The following is a 19,886-nucleotide window of genomic DNA, read 5'->3' as shown; positions in this document are numbered from 1 at the left end:
GGTTCTTAATTTCCTCTCTGTACTCAAACTCATCATTACCCGAGATACGGCCTACAATTGTGGTGTCATCAGCTAACTTATATATTGAGTTCAATGGAAACTTGGCTACACAATCATGGGTGTACAGTGAGTACAGCAGGGGGCTGAGTACACAGCCTTGTGGGGCACCGGTGCTCAGAGTAATTGTAGAGGAGAGCTTGTCCCCTATTTTTACAGCCCGGGTCCTGTCTGTGAGGAAGTTGAAGATCCAGCTGCAGATCTGAGTGCTAAGGCCCAGGTTCCAGAGCTTAGGAATCAGTTTATTTGGAATGATGGTATTAAAGGCAGAGCTGTAGTCAATGAAAAGGAGCCTTACATATGCGTCTTTATTCTCCAGGTGTTCTAAAGAGTTTTAAATTTATGCAGAAGAATAATCACAAAAGATCAATATTAAACAATAATTTCAAAAACAAATTAAATAATCTGTACAAAAAACAAAATAGACTTTATGGTTGTGTATAATATTTGCCCAAAACCTATAGCTTTAATAATATTTCTGCCCCCACTGCACAAATTTGTTACTTATATCTTTAAAAGTGTCAAAAAGATTCCATGATCAAATTAGAGAGAAAACAAAACTTGTTACGCCCAACTTGTTACTTTGAAACTGAGCAACTAGCCAAATTTGATGAATGCACAAAATCTTTCGGGCAACTTACATAAATCCATTTACATTATTTATGACCATCTAAACAAAATGGCAATTCATTAAACTCATTTTTTATTGAAACACTGCAACTTTCAGAATCAGAATTAGGTTTGATATCACTGGCATATGTCGTGAAATATGATGTTTTGTGGCAATGCAGAATAATAATGGAAAATCCCTATACATTACAGTACTGTGCAAAAGTCTTAGGCACATACTGCATATATAGTGAGGGTATCCAAGACTTTTGAACAGTATTGTATTTGTCAATGTAGCACAGAGAGTGAGTCTGTAAATATGGCGGGAGCAAAGGGTACTGAGAATAGCAAGGATGGAATGCCACAGGAGGGGTGTGGGACAATGGCACAGAAGTGCCGGGGCGAGGAGTGGCGCAGGTGCACACACACCCAGCCCTGAGACACAAGGCAAGGTCATTTGATTTCAATCAACTAGTTTATTGATCACTGCAGAATGTGTCTCAGGCGCTTCCCACTCCCTTCTCTTCCTCCCCAAACATGATTCCCCTCACCCTCTCCCTCTCCCTCTCCCTACTCTCATTTATTTATGATCCACACTGACTGTGGTCTCCTGGTGAGGAAGTCAACGATCCAGTTGCAGAAGGAGGAACAGAGGCCTAAGTTTTGGAATTTATTGATTGGAACTGAGGGTATGATTGTGTTGAACACTGAGCTGTAATTAACAAACAGCAGCCTGATGTGATTGTTGCTATTGTCCAGGCGATCCAAGGCCAAGTGGAGAGCCAATGAGATTTTAATAGATATCTCAACTGAGCCAATTATTACAATCATTTAATTTAGAAAAACAATTTAACTGTACTTTTGCTAATCCTCGTACTATAATTTACATTATGCATTTTAAAAGAATCAGGCAATTCAAGGAAGCCTCATGGTAGCAATGATTTAATTAAGTTTTAGTCCACAAATTGATTAACACTCAAAATGTAAGATCTGCTTCAAAAGCTATATAATAAAACACATTTCAAAATTTGGTACCTTAAGTAGTCCAGTATTCTAACATATATCGGGCTGAGAAGGAAAAAAGGATCAGCCATAATTGAATGGCACAGCAAACCTCAACGGGCCAAATGGCTTAATTCTGCGCCTCTGTCTTATAGTCTTATGGTATTATATCATACTGTATAATATCCATAAAAACATTCTGGGTAATGCAGATATTCTCTGAAATTTAGTTTTCAATAGAATAAATGATGAACTCAAAACAAAAATGTTGGAAATGGGCAGTTTCTGTGGAAAAAGAAACAGAATTAAAGTTTAAGATCTATCGTCTAATAAAACTGTTTTTTTCTCCACGAATCCTAATTAATTTTCTGAGTATCGCCTGAATTTTCTGCTTCTAATTCCATTGCTAAACATTTGCAGCATTTTTTGAGCACATAGAACTGATTGAAAGTGCAAACAACAAATTATGTTATAACCTTACTGATGTATGCAAGTAGGAACTTGTGTGAAGCAAATTCAATAATTCATTCAGCCAAGTTCTTCAACCCAGCAGTATGTTTATAGTGAGAATTAACTGGCCCTGGGGTGGTGCTCTAGATGATCTTTAATTAAAATTGCAATACCGAGAACAGTAAAATCTGACAATCCACTACCCAATCCAAGTTCAGCATCTGGTTCATCAGACCCTTGCTTCCCTTTAAATTCACCAGGGCTTCCAGTTCCATGCTCTTTTTAAAGTCTCTGGGGCCCTTTTCCAAAACTTCTTTTAATTCACAACGGCCCTGCTCCCACAACTTGTTTTTTTTAAACTCACCTTGGGTCCGTTCTACTCTTCTTCTAACTCATTGGTGTTTCAGTCCCTACTTCATTTAAATCCACCATGCTCTGATTTCTCTACTCCCTTTAAACTGTGCTAGTTCACTGGAAATATTTTTATACTACTATACAACATCTAAAATAGTAAATCAAAAGCTTGTTGGAATATAGATAAGAAAGCCTAAATATAAAAAATCTAAATTGGTCCACCACCAGTTATCCCAGGGTGACGAATTATCAGAATTTTACTGTACTTAGCAACAAACATAATATCCAAAGATGTTTCCAAAGTAGATTATTAAAGACAAGGCACATCAAAATAATTTGGACAGCTGGATGCTAGATTTATGGAGCATATTACAAGTAAAGAGACAAGAAGAGGCAGAGAGGTTTGAGAAGGATGGTCCAGCATAAACAGTTTCAGTAGTTCCAGCTTTTAATTAAGATCAAAATTGAAACAAATTTCATGCTAAAGAATTAATATGAAAGATATGAGATTTAATTTGCCAGATTATTAACACACTGCCTAAATAGCACCAACTCGAAAGATACTAATCATGAGCTATGAAAATTAATCCCAACCAGCAAATCTACATGGCTTACTTGCAAATTCTTCAAATGTACATTTAAAATTTTGTAAATAATATCTCTGTATTCTATGGCAGAGCAGAGGAGATGGTTGAGAGGGAAGGAAGAGAAAAGCATAGTTTTTTTTTATTCCAGATCTAAAACTTACTTTCCACTGTTCCCTGGGCAGGACTTTTACCACTACAACATCACCATTCAAAGCTCTATTTCGAGAAATGACGCCATCGATAAAAATATCTCGAGCTCCATCCTGAAAGAAAATATTGGAATAATGTTAAAAACATATGATATCTAGATAAGGTCAAATAGCATGAGATTATTTGCCCTGAATGTGATGCTCCTCATTCCAAGATTTGAAATTCGACATAGAAATAGGATATTTAGGAACACAATGAGATCATGGAGAAAATGAGTCCAGGCCTCACGAAGTAAGTTACACACCATACACACAGTTAACCTTTCCAATCTCATTGGGTAATTCTGTCAACATCTGTTTTAAACCTTTTTCTAAATCAATATTAGTGGCATTCCATTAAACCAAAGTACAGTGGAATCAAGAAAATGCAAATGAAGAGCACATGAGCCATTAAGTGTAACTGATCAATCTACCTCGTTTTCTTGGTCACTGCAATTAAACAGAAAATATGCTAAGTTCATGCCAAAATAAAGGAAGCCTAGAGTCCAAAGAGCTTATGCTCTCATCATCTCTTCCTACCACCAAAGAAGACATGAAACTTGTAACAGGTTAGTCTGTCGATTCTAAAAAAAACATAGAAAATTGTGGAAATGGGTTGGAAGTCAGCCAACAAAACCGGATAGAACTACAGTTAACATTAAAATTACATGGCCGCACATTCGAATATGTTTTAAGTTACATGGAAGAAATGAGGTGGACAGAATAGAGGAAAGGCTGTGATAGGGTGGAAAAGAAGGAAGAATGAAGACACAAAGTGCTGATGCCAGCTGAGAGGATGGTGAAGGCTTGTTAATCACAGCTGTCCTACCATCTACTAATGGAAATAGAAGGAAATTAATGAAGTCAGAGAGGAAAAAAAGTAAAACAAAAGTATACCGCAACAGAGAAAAACATGGAACACCGCAATTACTAGAAAGCTGAAATAAGAGAGAAGTACGCAGTATATCAGGTAGTTTTTGAGGTGAAAGAAAAGTTGATTAACATTTAAATATAAGAACTTTCATCAGGACTGGAAAGGGTGATTATCTAAAATTGCTAAATTGAATGTTGAACCCTGACAGATATATTGTGTCAAGTTCTGAAAATAAGACCAGAAACCATAAGACTCACAACACACTGGAGGAACTCAGCAGGTTGGGCAGCATCCGTGGAAAAGACCAGTCGATGTTTCCGGCCGGAACCCTTCGTCAGGACTGTAGAGGGAAGGGGCAGAGGCCCTATAAAGAAGGACCTCCCCCAACCTTCTTTATAGGGTCTCTGCCCCTTCCCTCTACAGTCCTGACGAAGGGTTCCGGCCGGAAACGTCGACTGGTCTTTTCCACGGATGCTGCCCGACCTGCTGAGTTCCCCCAGCGTGTTGTGAGTGTTGCTTTGACCCCAGCATCTGCAGATTATTTTGTGTTCAGAAACCATAAGAGATAGGAGCAGAATTAGGCCATTCAGCCCATTGAGTCTGCTCCAACATTCCATTATTTCTGATTTATTATCCCTCTAAACCCTATTCTCTTACCTTCTCTCTGTAAACTTTGATGCCCTGATTAAATTAGAACCTATCAACCGCCACCTTAAATATATCCAATGTCTTGTCTACAACACCATCTGTGGGAATGAATTCCACAGATTCACCACCCTCTAGCTAAAGGAATTTGTCCTCATCTCTGTTCTAAATGGATGTCCCTTTATTCTGAATGTGTCCTCTGGTCCTAGATTCCTCCACTACAGGAAACATCCTCTCTACATCCAGTCTATCTAGGCCTTTCACATCCACTCTATCTAGGCCTTTCAATATTCACTAGGTTTCAATGAGATTCCCACTTCATTCTTCTAAACTCCAGCAAGTACATGCCCAGACCCATCAAAATGCTTCTTTTATGTTAATCCTTTCATTCCAGGGATTATTCTCGTGAACCTCCTCTGGACCCACTCCAATGTCAGCACATGTTTACTTTGGATAAGGAGACCAAAACTGCTCACAATATTCTAAGTGTGGTCTGACCAATTTCTTATAAAGCCTCTGTATTAAATCTTTGCTTTTGTATTCTAGTCCTCTCAAAATGAATGCTAACATTGCAATTTCCTTCATTTACCACTGACTCAATCTGCAAGTTAACTCTTAGGGAATCCTGCACAGGACTCCCAAGTCCCTTTTCAATTTTTTGCTATTTAGAAAATAATTCACTCTTTTATTCCTTCTACAAAAGTGCATGACCATGCATTTCCCAATGCTATATTCTGTCTGCCACTTCCTTGTCCATCCTCCCAATCTATCTAGGTCCTTTTGCAGACACTGTGCTTCCTCAACACAATCTGCTCTATCTTCGTAACGTCTGCAAACCAGGCCACAAAGCCATCAATTCCTTTATCCAAATTATTGACATAATGCGAAAAGAAGCAATCCCAACACCGACGCCTGCGGAACAAAACTTGTCACCACCAGCCATGTTTCCAATCACTAAAGTCAGGCTAATTAGCCTATAATTTCCTTTCATCTGTCTCCTTCCCTTCTCAAAGAGTGGAATGATATTTGCAATTTTCCAGTCTTCCAGAACCATTCCAGAATCTATTGATTCTTGAAAGATTATTACGAATGTATCCATAATCTCTTCAGCTACCTCTTTTAGAACCCTGGGGTGAAGTCCATCTGGTCCAAGTGACTTACTCAGACTTTTCAGCTTCCAAGCACCTTTTTCTTTGTAAAAGCAACAACACTCATTTCTACCCCCTGACACTCGCATTTCTGGCATTCTGCTGATGGCTTCCACAGTGAAGACTGACTCAAAATACTAATGAAATTCATCTTCCATTTCTTTTTCTCCCATTACTACCTCTCCAGCAATATTTTCCAGTAGTCCGATATCGACTCTTGTCTCTATGTTACTCTTCATATATATCTGCCCTTTTATATTATTGACTAGCTTACCTTCATATTTCATCTTTTCTCTCTTGATGGCTTTTTAGCTGCCTTCTGTTGGTTTTTAAAAGCTTTGCAATTCTCTACTTTCCTACTAATTTTTGCTATATTATCTGTCTTCTTTTTTGCTCTTATGCCATCTTTGACTTCCTTTGTCAGCTACGGTTGCTTCATCCTCACTTTAGAACAGGGGCCTAACCTTTTTTTAAGTCATGGAGCCTTATATTTAACTGAGGGGTCCATGGACCGCAGGTTGGGAACCTCTACTTCAGAATAATACTTCTTCATCATTCTGATGTTTCTTTCTTGCGCCTTCCAAATTTCTCCCAGAAATTCCAGTTATTGCTGTTCTGCCATCATCCATGCTGGCGTCCCTTTTCAATTATCTTTGGTCAGAGCCTCTCTCATGCCTCTATAATTCCCTTTCCTCCACGGTAATACTGATACATTCAATTTTACTTTCTTTTTCCCAAACTGCAGAGTGATTCTATCATATTATGATCACTGCCTCCTAAGGGCTCCTTTACCTTAAGCTCCCTAATCAATTCAGGTCATTACATAACACCCAATGCAGAACTGCCATTCCCCTAGTGGGCTCAACTACAAGCTGATCTAAAAAGCTATCTCACAGGCATTCTACAAATTCCCTCTCTTGGGATCCAGCATGAACCGGATTTTCATAATCTATCTGCATATTGAAATCCCCCATAACATTGCCCTTTCCACTTGCCTTTTCTATCTCCCACATTCTGGCTACTGCTCGGAGGCCTCTCTGCCATTAGGGTCTTTTTACACTTGCAGCTTCTCAACTCTACCTACAAGGATTCTACATCTTCCAATCCTAGGTCACCACTTTCCAAGGATTTAATCTCTTTTTTTTAATCCAACAAAGCCACCCCACTCCCTCTGCCTACCTGCCTGTCCTTTTGTTACAATGTGTATCCCTGGATGTTAAGCTCTCAGCTATGATCTTTCAACCACCACTAAGCAAAGCCCGCAACATCATACCTGCTAATCTCTAACTGCACTACAAGATCATCTGCCTTATTCCATATACTGCATGCATTCAAATATAACACTGTCAGACTTGTATTCATCCTGAGGTACTGTTCATCAAGCCAGTATTTAAGCTTTATTACAGCAGTATAAGATGCCAATGGGAGAAGACAGAGTGCAAGTGGGATGGAAAATTAAAGTCAGAGACATTGTGAAGTTCACGTCATTTTTGCCCACTAAACAGATGTGGAGCACTGAATGCAATAAACTAAACTGGAAGTTGTACAAGTAAATTGCTACTTCACCTGGAAATACTAAAAGTACAAAGTAAAAAGCCAGGTATTGTAATTTCTACAATGCATGCCAAAGTGCTATCAGAAAGGGAATGGGTTCTGTAGAGATGGAAGTGATCTGGAGTTGTAGAAGGAACAGACGTTTTGGAATATTATAAAGGACAGATATGTGACAATGTAACTGGTAGCTGCATAATACTGAAAGTGGCAGAAGTTGTGGAGAAACCAATGATTGGAAAGCAAGGGCACAGTGCCCTAATTTGTGCTCCATGTGGGAAGAGGGGTGAAAGCAAAAGTATAGAAAACAAAACAAACATGATATCCACAGTGGGAGGAAAAGATACAGTTAAGGAAAAAACTCTTAGGAACATTGGTGTGGAATGTGTCATCAGCACAACAAATACAATATCTTTCCTTCAAGATATAAACTCTTTCTCTTCACTGGTGCTGCTTAGCAATTCCAGCATGTCATCTTCATACTTCTGATGGGTCAAAAACAGCCTCTCTGATGGTTTCTCATGATCAGGAACTAAAAGGGAGGTCAGAATTACCTGTTCTCATATTCATCTGAAATATCTCTTGACAGAGGTCAATGGTTTCACATTATTGATTTAAAAAAAGGTTTCCTCATTGTGCAGGTACAGAGAAGGACTAAGCAAGAACATATGCTCCCTGCATAGTGGGAATATTTAATTTTATATACTTACAGAATAACTCCACTATATACATGTCAAAATGGTATTTGGTAAATATGATACAAAATAAAGCATAACTATTTACAAAAATAGTTATGCATTATTTAGTATTATGTTCACTAATTAAATTAACATTTATTAATTTAAAATTAATTAAAATGACCTGAAAGGAAAGGAAATCCGAATGCATTCAGGGCTAACTTTTGATAAGGAAAGATCATATTAGTTCTGATGTGGTGGGAGGCGGGGTGCGGGAAGTAGTACTAAGAATATTCCTAACTACTATTCAGAACAATTAGTTGGTGCTGATTTTGTGAATCATCATTTATTTGCAATTCATTTGAAAGCAAAAAGGATGTGGAGGATGGGGGGAGGGGGTTCAAAAAAGAGAGAATTGGGATTGTTAGCATTAACACTCTCAGCAAACCATCAGATTAGTTTTCTCCAGCTGGGAAGTGCTAAAGTTTGGAGTATGTCCACATGTTCTAATCTTCAATGGAGAAATGCTAAACAGCTGACTGCAAGTTTTAACTTCCCATTCTGACAAGTCTGTTCATAGCCTCCTCTACTGCCTTGATGAGACCAAACACAGATTAGAGGAACAACACCTCATATTCCATCTACGTAGCCTCCAATCCAATGACACGAACATTGATTTTTCCATCATCTGGTAACCTCTTCTCTTTCCTTCCTTCCTTCACTCTTTTTCTATTCCCCATTCTGGGTATCCTCTCACCCTTTCTCTTCTCTTATCTGCCTATCACCTACCTCCCTCTTCCTGGTTCCTCTCCTCCTTCCCTTTATTCCATGGTCCATTGTTTCTTCTTCTTCAGCCCTTTAACTCATCCACATCCCCTCCCAGTTTCTTACTTCATCCCCTTCCCACCTTACCTGGTCTCACCTATCACATGTCAGCTTGTTCCCCGCCTCCCCCATTCCTATTCCAACTTCTACCTTCTTCCTTTTCAGTGCTGATGAAGGGTCTCAACATGATAAGTCAACAATTTATTTCCCTCCATTGATGCTGCCTTACTTGCTGAGTTCTTCTAGCATTTTGTGTGTGTAACTGAAAGTATTACAAGTCTTCATTAAAACCTTGTATTGAGCTGGGTGGGTCAATACAACCATTTTCTTAATTTAAATATTATTTTACATCACCCTCAGTACTTACTCTAAAAATTAAGGGTGAAGCCATACTGCTACTAATGAAAGCAGCAATCTTCTAGCACAAATCTTGCTGGTTTTCACAAGTAATAAATGAGCCTAAACAATTATTATTTGAATTTTTTTGCATACTTCATCAGGTCTGTGGAACAAGATGGTCCAATCTCTTGACTGTTCAATTTAGGATGTTTAAGTACTACTTCAGATAATTATTGATTACTATTATAAAAACATTTCTAAGCCAACATCAAGAACCTTATTTAATAAATGTGCATTTTTCGTGAAGTAGGTTTATATTAGTCGACATCATGGCCAGAGGGCCCATACTTTGCTGTACTGTTCTGTGTTCAATGGCTTAACATGGTAAATTGTTTGAAAAGTAGCAGCCTGTTGCTGAGTTTAAATCTGAAGAAATTAAGTCAATCCAAATACTATACCATGAATTTGCGTGAACCACAAATTACCTGTTGGATGCGACAAAATACTTCTGATTGATTTGGAAATTCAAATACTTAGTGTGTATCAGACTGTGATCCATACATCAATAATCAACAAATATTCAGTTTCACTACTTGGAAAATAGAAAATGACTTACAATCTCAAGAACCTTGATTGCTACTCAACAACCTCTCAAATTGATGCACAATATGCCTCACCCACTTAGAAAGCTAGCACTTATACAAAAATTCCATTTTTTTTTCAGTTTATCTTGAAAGTGCACACTTGGAACTTAAAACTGCTCTGCCATAAAAGCTTCTATAATGCTCATTAATTTTATATACCTCCCAACAGAAATTGGTCTCATTCTTTGCCACCTTTGGACTTGGAAAAATATAACCTCATGTTAAAAACAAGACTTTAAATTAGGACTCAATATTAGCAGCTGGTCAAAGCAATGATAGCACAAAAACACTCAAAACACATTAAAGGGAAAAATTACCAATGTATCAATTAAAATAACTTATTGTGCAGCTTAAATTTTAAGAGAAGAAACCAAAAAAAAACTAACATTCTTTCCCATTGAGACAACTGGTAATTCTTCAGTAAAAGATGAAGGGTAAGCCTAAACATATATAATAATCTGTCCATTGAAATTCTTTAAAAAAGGAGCCCAAACTATTTTAGTGTGAGGTTGATGAGAGCACATAATCTACTGAGGATAAGGTATGGAGTATTGTGCACAATGGAAAAAGGTCAATGCAGAGTGAAAATGGTGGGCGAAGCATGTTTTGGAGGAGAAAATTCAGGAATTGACAGAGAGATGATTAGGAAAAGTGCATGGGGCAGTGATTTGGAAGAGATTAGGCTGGAGGGATTAAAGATCTGTGTACTAAAGTAGACTGGCAGGAGGGCTGAAGGGTTAAGAATATGTTACTAAAGATGATAAGTCAATAAAGGAATCTACTTGGAGGAATGGAGTCTCAGAATTCATTGCAGCAGCCCAAAAAAATGTAACAAATGAAAGTAGTGTGGGTTATTTAATCCTTCTTGCCTGATCCACCAGTCAGTAAGATCATGACTAAATTTTCATTTACTCTTGTGCCAATTTCCTGTGATACCCCAATAAATGTTTATTTGTTTCATATTTAAACAAAATCTATTCATCCCTGAATTCAAAACATTCAGCAACTGAGTCTCCATAAATTATTAGGAAGAGAATTCCAGAGATTCACAGCCCTCTGGCTAATGTTTAGAAACCTGCATCATAAAGAATGAATCTAACTCCTCTTAAATTAACATTGACCAAATTTGACCAGGAATTTTGTCCCAGACAAAAGGAATTTCTAGGTAAAAGTTATAATCTCCTTGCATTAAAGTATTATGCCCAATAATAAAACTCAGCACAAATATTTAATCAGTAAATTAAATAAACCATGTTACAAGTTATCACTAACATTATACATGTCAACATTACATGTCAGTAATCAACAGTATTATAAGAAGGCTAATGTAAGTGAATTAAGTTCGAATTTACTTTCATTCTTGATTATGGAAAGCCATTAATACATTGATTCTCTTTGGAGCTACGCTAATAATTAATGCTGTAGACCCTGTTGGAAGCCAAATCCATGTTAATGACTATTCAATGTTCCTTGTCTTCCTACCAATATGTACATTTGTAGAGCAAAGTATGCTAATCTAGCCAATAAATAGGCTCGTACAGATGCAAATCTGTAACATATTTTGCACATTATGTTGTTTCTGACCATCATTAAACATATTGAAATCACAAAACACTATTATATCAATCTCCAAACAATATCAAATTTATTTCAACTTCTAGCATAAAATATAATATTTAAGGAACTAAGTTTATAAATTATAAATAAAACATTTGCTCAGGAAAAGCTTTTCAAAAAAGAGTTTAATAATGTTTTACTTACAGTGGAGGGAATAAAGGCTTCCTGATAGTTCTTGGGATTAATTCTCAGTACACCCTGTAAATGCCAAAATTAAGAAAATCATGGCTTTCTAAGCATAAACATTTTGAAGCAAATGTGAACAAATTATGCAAGGTAATGTCATAAAATCGTAAAGGCACATAAACAATTTGGAAGTTGACCAAGAGAAACAATTAAATTCTGGACAAATAAAATGCTTTCCTTTATCTTAAATACCTCAATATTAAAACACTGCCTACACTTTTAATAGTCCATCATTGGTTGTGAAGTACTGCAAAAGGTAGTGAATTTGCAAAAATAAACACGTTGCATTGTTTGACATAGACTATCATGGCCTTTCCATGACCATGATTGTTCTTGGTAAATCTTTCTACAGAAGTAGCTTGCCATTGCCTTTTTCTGGGCAGTGTCTTTATAAGATGGGTAACCCCAGCCATTATCAATATTCTTCAGCGATTGTCTGCCTGGTGTCAGTGGTCACATAACCAGGACTTGTGATATGCACCATCTGCTCATATGACCATCCATAATCTGCTCCCATGGCTTCATGTGCCTCTGATTCGGTGGTGGGGGGCTAAGCAGGTGCTACATCTTGAACAAGGGTGACCTGCAGGTTACCGGAGAGAAGAAGCACCTTACACCTCCTTTGGTAGAGATGCATCTCTACCTTGCCAGCCAAAAAATACATTATCCTTCAATATAATGCACCTTTGCTTTCCTGTTGCTTTTTATTTCTAGTTTTCATGCAGATGTAAATATCCAGGTGTTCAAACATAAATAAATGAATGGAATATTAATTACATTCCAGTCTAAACATAATATAGAATTATTTCAGAAGTCCTGAGAAGTCTTTTTTTTTTGGCTTTTGCAAAATTATGTCATTCTTTGGCACTCCTCGTTAATTGCATCTATTTCTTCAAGTTTCACTTGGAAGTACTCCTCTTCCATTCCCACTATAAACCTCAAACTTAAAGTCGGTAGTTACAAACTTAAACTTTATACATCCAACTATGTCAACCTCTTCAGCACAGCTATCAAAACACTAACTGGCAAGACCCTTGAACTGCCATGCTAAGTATCATCATTTTGGAGGACTCTAAAGAAAGAACAATCCATTGCTTGATGAAGCCTGTAACATAACTTTTACAATTTCTGAATCACAACCCATAACCCAGCTGAATGTCCCACCTGGAAAAAAACTTTGAACAGCTGATTTTCAGAGGCATTCACATCCATTCTTTTTTTTAAACATTAAACAGCTAAATAAAAATAATGAAATTTACAACTACACAAGACATAAGACCATAACACTATAAGAGATAGGAGCAGAATTTGGCCTATCGAAACTGTTCCACCATTTGGTCATAGCTGATTTATTTTCCCCTTTCAAACCCAAACTCCTACCTAGCCCCATAACCTTCGCTGCCTTTACTACTAATCAAGTATCTACAGTATCAACCAACACTTTAAATATACCCATTGTCTTGAACTTAATAACAGTAAAATAAATTTTTTCTTTGCCCCTTGCACTTCGTTGAAATGAATGGAGACATTGCTCCTCTGATCACCAAACCTGACAGAGGGCAAATGACCCACTGCAAGTGATCTGACTGTTCTTCATGGCTGCAATGGTTTTGCCTGCTTAATATTCCATCTAGCACTTTGCCACAGCAGCACAGTGAGTAAGAAAAGCCTTCTTTAACACAACTGATCAAAAAAGATGACCTTTTTTTTACATGATAGTCTTTTCAAAGCACCTTTGGGTGCTTCTCAAGGTTTAGACAAAAGGATTCAATGTTTTTAAACTTATAATAAAGTCTTCTTGTTTTCAAGATGTCTCAATCTTTAAAATGATCACTTTTGGAGAACAAAGATAACCACACTGGCAAGTATTACTGCCACTGGCAACAAGATGAGTTGGAGATTGCTGGTTTACAGAGGAATACTGGCCAATTGCAAGAAATGTTCCCAGAGAGCAGTGCTAATGCTTAACATTCACCTGGACAGATAGCCAAGTCTTTTACTTAACATTGCCCAAAAGACATTCAATTCTTCTAGTGTGCTTGCATGTCACCCTGGGAGTTGAATTAAAAGCCAGAATATTGTCAACTAAGCCAAACTAACATAACTAATTGGTCACACTTGCATGCCTTTCATTTTCCAATCATTATGTGCTCTATTATAAGAAAAACTTTTCATTATTTAAAATAAATTGTACAGTATAGCAATTGGGGTGAATATCAAAATTTAACCCATTTCTCTCATAAGTTATATAGTCAAGAAACTATGTTTATATATTGGATCAAATCTGAAGCCAAAGAAATACTACGAATAACTTAACATTGACTTAATGCATGGTTTATTCATGTGTTGAGAGTCCAAAGTAACAATTAAAATTTAATTAGAAAATAAGTCCTTCAGGCTTACAGAATCTTAGAGATGACCTTGGTCATCTGAGTTATGAGATTATCTGGCAAAACAGCAAATACATCAAGAACATGAAGAGATTCCCATTGTGATGTCAACAGCAGAGCCAAGTCAGAGCAAAAGACGAAACAAACTAGTCAGAGATATACCTATTTTATCTGAATGACAACGGTCGAAATTCATTATGAATTTGATTTATCATTTTTCTAGTATGTTTCCAATTCAGAATGTGAGGTGAACTTCATTATCCATTATTATTACTAAACTATATTAATTTACTAGTTTCATAATCTATATAAATCATTTGGCTCATGTGATTCCATATGCCCATTTTTTTTTAAGATGCCACTTTAATACTCTGCTCTTCAAAGTAAGTAGTTACCTGTACAAGTTCTCCTCTCTTTAAACCAGTTGAAACTTCATTGGTTGGCAAGTAGGTTTCAAAAATCTTCTTCCTCCTCCCTTGGCGACTTCTATTTCGATTTGCCACTGACAAAGGACTTTTATTCCATTTATCACTGACATTTGAACGTGCAGATAAGTTTCCCACTGCAAAGAACAAGAATGTCATTAGCATAACTACGAATATACATTTCTATTCCCTATGTGAACCCTCCAAAATTTGATACATTAGAGATCATACCTTCAGTCAACTCTTCTATCTTATATTTTAGCAAATATGAAGTGATACATTGTGGAAGGAAAACTGACTGGTCTCTGCCGCACTTCCACAGGAACTTAGTGATTTAGGAGCTAATGTGAATTCATCTTGAAAGCAACATCAGAATCATTGGCACATGTCATGAAATACGCTGTTTTGCAGCAGTAGTACATTGCAATATATTAAAAAACTATAAATTACTAGAGAAAAAATATATTAAATTAAATAAGTAATGCAAAAAGAAAACAAAAAAATGTGAATAGTGTACAGAGGTTCATTGTCCATTCAGAAATCTGACAGAGGTGGGAAAGAAGTTGTTTCTAAAAGGTTGAGCATGTGTCTTCAGGCTCCTGTACCTCTTCCTTGATGATAGCAATGAGAAGATGGCACATTGTGGTTGGTGGATGTCCTGAATGATCATTGTCCCCCTTTTGAAGTATCACCTTTTCAAGGTGTCATCAGTGCTGGGGAGGCTAGTGCCCATGAAGGAGCTGGCTAAGTATACAACTTCCTGCAGCTTTTTCTGATCCTGTGCAGTGGCCCTCCATACCAGACAGTGATGCAACCAGTTTAAATGTTCTCCACAGTACATCTGAAGAAGTGTGCTAGAGCCTTTAGTGACATACCAAGTTTCCTTAAACTCCTAATGACATATAGTTGGTGTCGTGCCCTCTCTGTAATTGTGTCGATACGTTGGGCCCAGGATAGATCTTCAGAGATGTTGATTTTGTAAGGCTGTGGGACTAGACAGCATCACAGGGAGAGTACTTAGGAGGCATCACAGGGCGAGTACTTAGGATGTGCACAACACAACTGGCAGGTGTGTCCATAGACATTTTTAACATCTCCCTCTCTCAGTGTAGAGTGCCCTCCTGCTTCAAATTATCCACCATTGTCCCTGTACCAAATATACCAAAGTTACTTGGCTGAACAACTGGCATCCTGTCACACTCATCTCAATAATAAGCAAATGCTTTGAGATTACAAATGCAGCTTGTTACCACCCAAACTGGATCCCCTACAATTTGCCTACTGACACAACTGATTGACAGATGATGCAATATCCACTGCTTTACACACCGTTCTTACACATCTGGAGAAGAAGGATGCTTATGTGAGAATGCTGTTCTTGGACTACAGTTCAGCACTTAATACCACTGTTCCATTCAGGCTCGACAAGAAGCTCAGAGACCTCGGCCTTGACCCTGCCTTGTGCAGCTGGATCCTGGACTTCCTGTCAGATCACCAGCGGGTTGTAAGAGTGGGCTCCCTCACCGCCAACCCTCTGATTCTCAATACAGGAGCCCATCAGGGCTGAGTTCTTAGTCCCCTCCTTTACTCCCTGTATACCAGGGGACCCCAACCATTTTTTGCACCGCGGACCGGTTTATTATTGACAATATTCTTGTGGACCGGCCGATCGGGGTGGGGGTGGTAGGTAGGGTTGCCAACGGACAAGAGTAGCAGTCAAATACATTGTATTTACCCCGAGAAAGACTATCACACCATGGAGCCTTGTGCAGGCACCTGTGTGAGCATGCGTGTACGTGCCGATTTTTTTCTACAAATTGTTTTTGGCGATTCTGTTCAGTGAAACTACACTGTGCATACATTATTTCTACTTTATATAGGCTGTGTATTTATCATATCATTCCTGCCTTTACCATATGTTAGTGTTATTTTAAGTTTTATGTGTTATTTGGTATGATTTGGTAGGTTATTTTTTTGGGTCTGGGAATGCTCAAAAATTTTCCCATAGAAATTAATGGTAATTGCTTCAACGCTTGATGCCATTTTGGCACGAAAGATTTCAGAGGAACGCTCTACCTTAGCAGTGGAAATACGGGACAAGAGCCGTCCCGTATGGGACAAACTAATTTAGCCCAATATACGGGATGTCCCAGATATTACGAGACAGTTGGCAACCCTGCGGGGGGAAGGGTGTTAATCACGACCGGAATATAGGTGATAAGTCATTTATAAGTGGCTAATACACTCAATTTCGTTTCTAAAAGGGTTTATCTAACAAATTTAACATTAAACACACAGTGCATATTTTCCCCCCATGAATATAGTGATAAGTCAATTATAAGTCACTTATAAGTCAACAGCATCATAACATTTTAAGTAACGTTTGGATATTAAACACACAGCACATATTTTCCCCGTATGAACAAATAAAATCATTGCAACACACCAATATCGCTGAATCAGTGGGAGCCCTGGGCTTGTTTTCCTGCAACAAGACGGTCACATTGAGGGGTGATGGGAGACAGCGATACTCGAAGAGGGTTCCTTATGTCCAGTCTATTCTGCAATTTTGTTTCCGTTGCATTCATTGAAGAAGACACCGCTTCGCAGAGATATGTTGGAAATGAAAGCAACGTTTTCAGTGCTTCCGTGGCTATCTCAGGATATTTAGCCTTGACTTTGATCCAGAATGCCGGCAGAGATGTTATGTCAAACATACTTTTCAGCCCGCCGCCATTTGCAAGCTCAAGGAGTTGATCTTCTTCCTGCACTGACATGAATGACACGTGCGTAATGACCTCGCGTGTGTTCAAGTTCAACAGTGGGCGTGACAGGGAATGAGGAAAGCTGCAGCTGACTCATATCGTTTCCTCGTGGCCCGGTAGCACATGCTTTGCGCCCGGTACCAGTCCGCAGTCCAGTGGGTGGGGACCACTGCTGTATACCCATGACTATATCGTCACCCACAGCTCTAATCTACTAATTAAATTTGCTGACGACACTACATTGATTGACCTTATCTCAAACAATAACGAGGTAGCTTACAGGGAAGAAATTATCTCTCTGACACAGTGGCATCAAGAAAACAACCTTTCCCTCAATGTTGCAAAAACAAAGGAGTTGGTTGTGGATTACAGGAGGAACGGAGACAGGCTAAGCCCTATTCACTTCAATAGATCCGGGGGTTGAGAGGATAAACAGCTTCAAGTTCCTCAACATCCCATCACCGAGGACCTCACATGGTCTGTATACACCAGCTGTGTGGTGAGAGAAGGTACAACAGCGCCTCTTTCACCTCAGACGGTTGAGGAAGTTTGGTATAGGCCCCCAAATCCTAAGAATTTTCTAAAGGGCACAATTGAGAGCATCCTGACTGGCTGCATCACTGCCTGGTATGGAAACTGTACCTCCCTTAATCGCAGGACTCTGCAGAGAGTGGTGCGGACAGCCCAGCGCATCTGTAGTTGTGAACTTCCCATGATTCAGGACATTTACAAGGACAGGTGTGTAAAAAGGGCCCTTGGGATCACTGGGGACCCGAGCCATCCCAACCACAATCTATTCCAGCTGCTACCATCTGGGAAGCTGTATCGCAGCATAAAAGCCAGGACCAACAGGCTCCGGGACAGCTTCTTCCACCAAGCCATCAGACTGATGAACTCACACTGACTTCAGTGTACTCTATATTACATTGACTGCCCTATTTATCATAGATTATAAATTACTATCATTGCACATTGCACATTTAGAGGAGACGTAACATGAAGATTTTTACTCCTCATGTATGTGAAGGATGTAAGAAATACAGTCAATTCAATTCAAATCTTCAGACATGTTGACACCCATGAACTCGAAACTGCTCACCCTTTCCACTGCTTTTCACAAATCAAAAGATTACCATTATGGGGCGCTGTTGAGCCATAAGCAAACAGGACGCACCCTCCTGTAGCTCCGGCAGATTTGATATTAATACTTCATTTACACAAAGTCAATTTGAGGTTTAGGGTGGCAAACGAAGGGGAGGTGCTCTTCAATAGATACCAGAAAGAGAAAGAGTGAAGGAATGCGCTACAAAATGCCAAGAAGGGGAACAGCAAAGGCAGAGATGAACGAAGAAACAGGCCCAATTGACGCCTCGGAACTCACAAGTGAGAGCAACGTGGAGCCACATACAAAGAGTATGGACAACAATGCAGTACTGGTGGCCATACAGTCGCTACATGCAGAGCTAAATATGGTGAAGTCAGACATCTGTAAGAAAATTGAAGAAAAAGATGCAGAGGTAGCGGTCTCTTTGAGAAGTGAAATCGCTACGTTGAAAGCGGAAAATGACACTGCGATTACCGCATTGAAAGACCAGCTGAATACTCAAGATCAAATTCTGAAAGAGATAGCAGAGTCGGCTATCTGACATAGTTGTGGAGTTGGAAAGCAAAGTGAAACGACTTTGTGGGCAAGTTGAACAACTTTCTGAAAAATGCCTGGATTTGGGGAGACATTCGAAATGACAAAATCTGAGAATTGCGAGCCTACGAGAGGGGAAGGAAAATGGGCAGAAGACAAGAGATTTTGCGGCACAGATGCTAAGAGAGGCTCCAAACCTGGAAGAAGCTCCGGTGATAGACCGAGCACATAGAGCACTTCGGAAGTGCCCGGGGGACGATGAGCCACCGCGACACCTGATCGTGAGGATCCATTATTGCTATGTATTTGAAGATATAATGCAGAAGGCGATAGGTATCAAGAATCTACAATATCAAGGACAAAGAATTCAGATCTTCAGAGACCTTCCATCCATGGTGGCTAAACAAAGTTGCTGGTGAACACAGCAGGCCAGGCAGCATCTCTAGGAAGAGGTACAGTTGACGTTTCAGGCCGAGACCCTTCGTCAGGACTAACTGAAAGAAGAGCTAGTAAGAGATTTGAAAGTGGGAGGGGGAGGGGGAGATCCAAAATGATAGAAGACAGGAGGGGAAGGGATGGAGCCAAGAGCTGGACAGGTGATTGGCAAAAGGGATATGAGAGGATCATGGGACAGGAGGCCCAGGGAGAAGGAAAAGGAGGAAGGGGAAAAAAACCCAGAGGATGGGCAAGGGGTACAGTGAGAGGGACAGAGGGAGAAAAAGGAAAGAGAGAAAAAGAATGCGTGTATATAAATAAATAACGGATGGGGTACGAGGGGGAGGTGGGGCATTAGCCGAAGTTTGAGAAGTTTTTGGTCATGCCATCAGGTTGGAGGCTACCCAGACGGAATATAAGGTGTTGTTCTTCCAACCTGAGTGTGGCTTCATCTTTACAGTAGAGAAGGCCATGGATAG

General features: G+C 39.0%; 1 protein-coding gene across 2 annotated transcripts in view; it reads right to left on the bottom strand.

Annotated features, from left to right (window-relative positions):
- Positions 1–19,886, bottom strand: part of dis3l2 (DIS3 like 3'-5' exoribonuclease 2) — a 344,361-nt gene that overhangs the window by 275,696 nt on the left and 48,779 nt on the right. For both annotated transcript variants that reach the window (XM_072255278.1, XM_072255279.1), the window contains 3 exons: positions 14,539–14,705; positions 11,712–11,765; positions 3,221–3,322 (listed from right to left, as the gene is read on the bottom strand). In XM_072255278.1, the coding sequence (XP_072111379.1) occupies positions 3,221–3,322; positions 11,712–11,765; positions 14,539–14,705 (323 nt within the window). The remainder of the gene's footprint in view (positions 1–3,220; positions 3,323–11,711; positions 11,766–14,538; positions 14,706–19,886) is intronic.

The sequence above is a fragment of the Mobula birostris genome, chromosome 4, assembly GCF_030028105.1.
Source record: "Mobula birostris isolate sMobBir1 chromosome 4, sMobBir1.hap1, whole genome shotgun sequence".
Classification (NCBI taxonomy): domain Eukaryota; kingdom Metazoa; phylum Chordata; class Chondrichthyes; order Myliobatiformes; family Myliobatidae; genus Mobula; species Mobula birostris.
The sequence above is the reverse complement of the archived record's forward strand: the minus strand, read 5'-3'. Positions and strand labels throughout refer to the sequence as shown.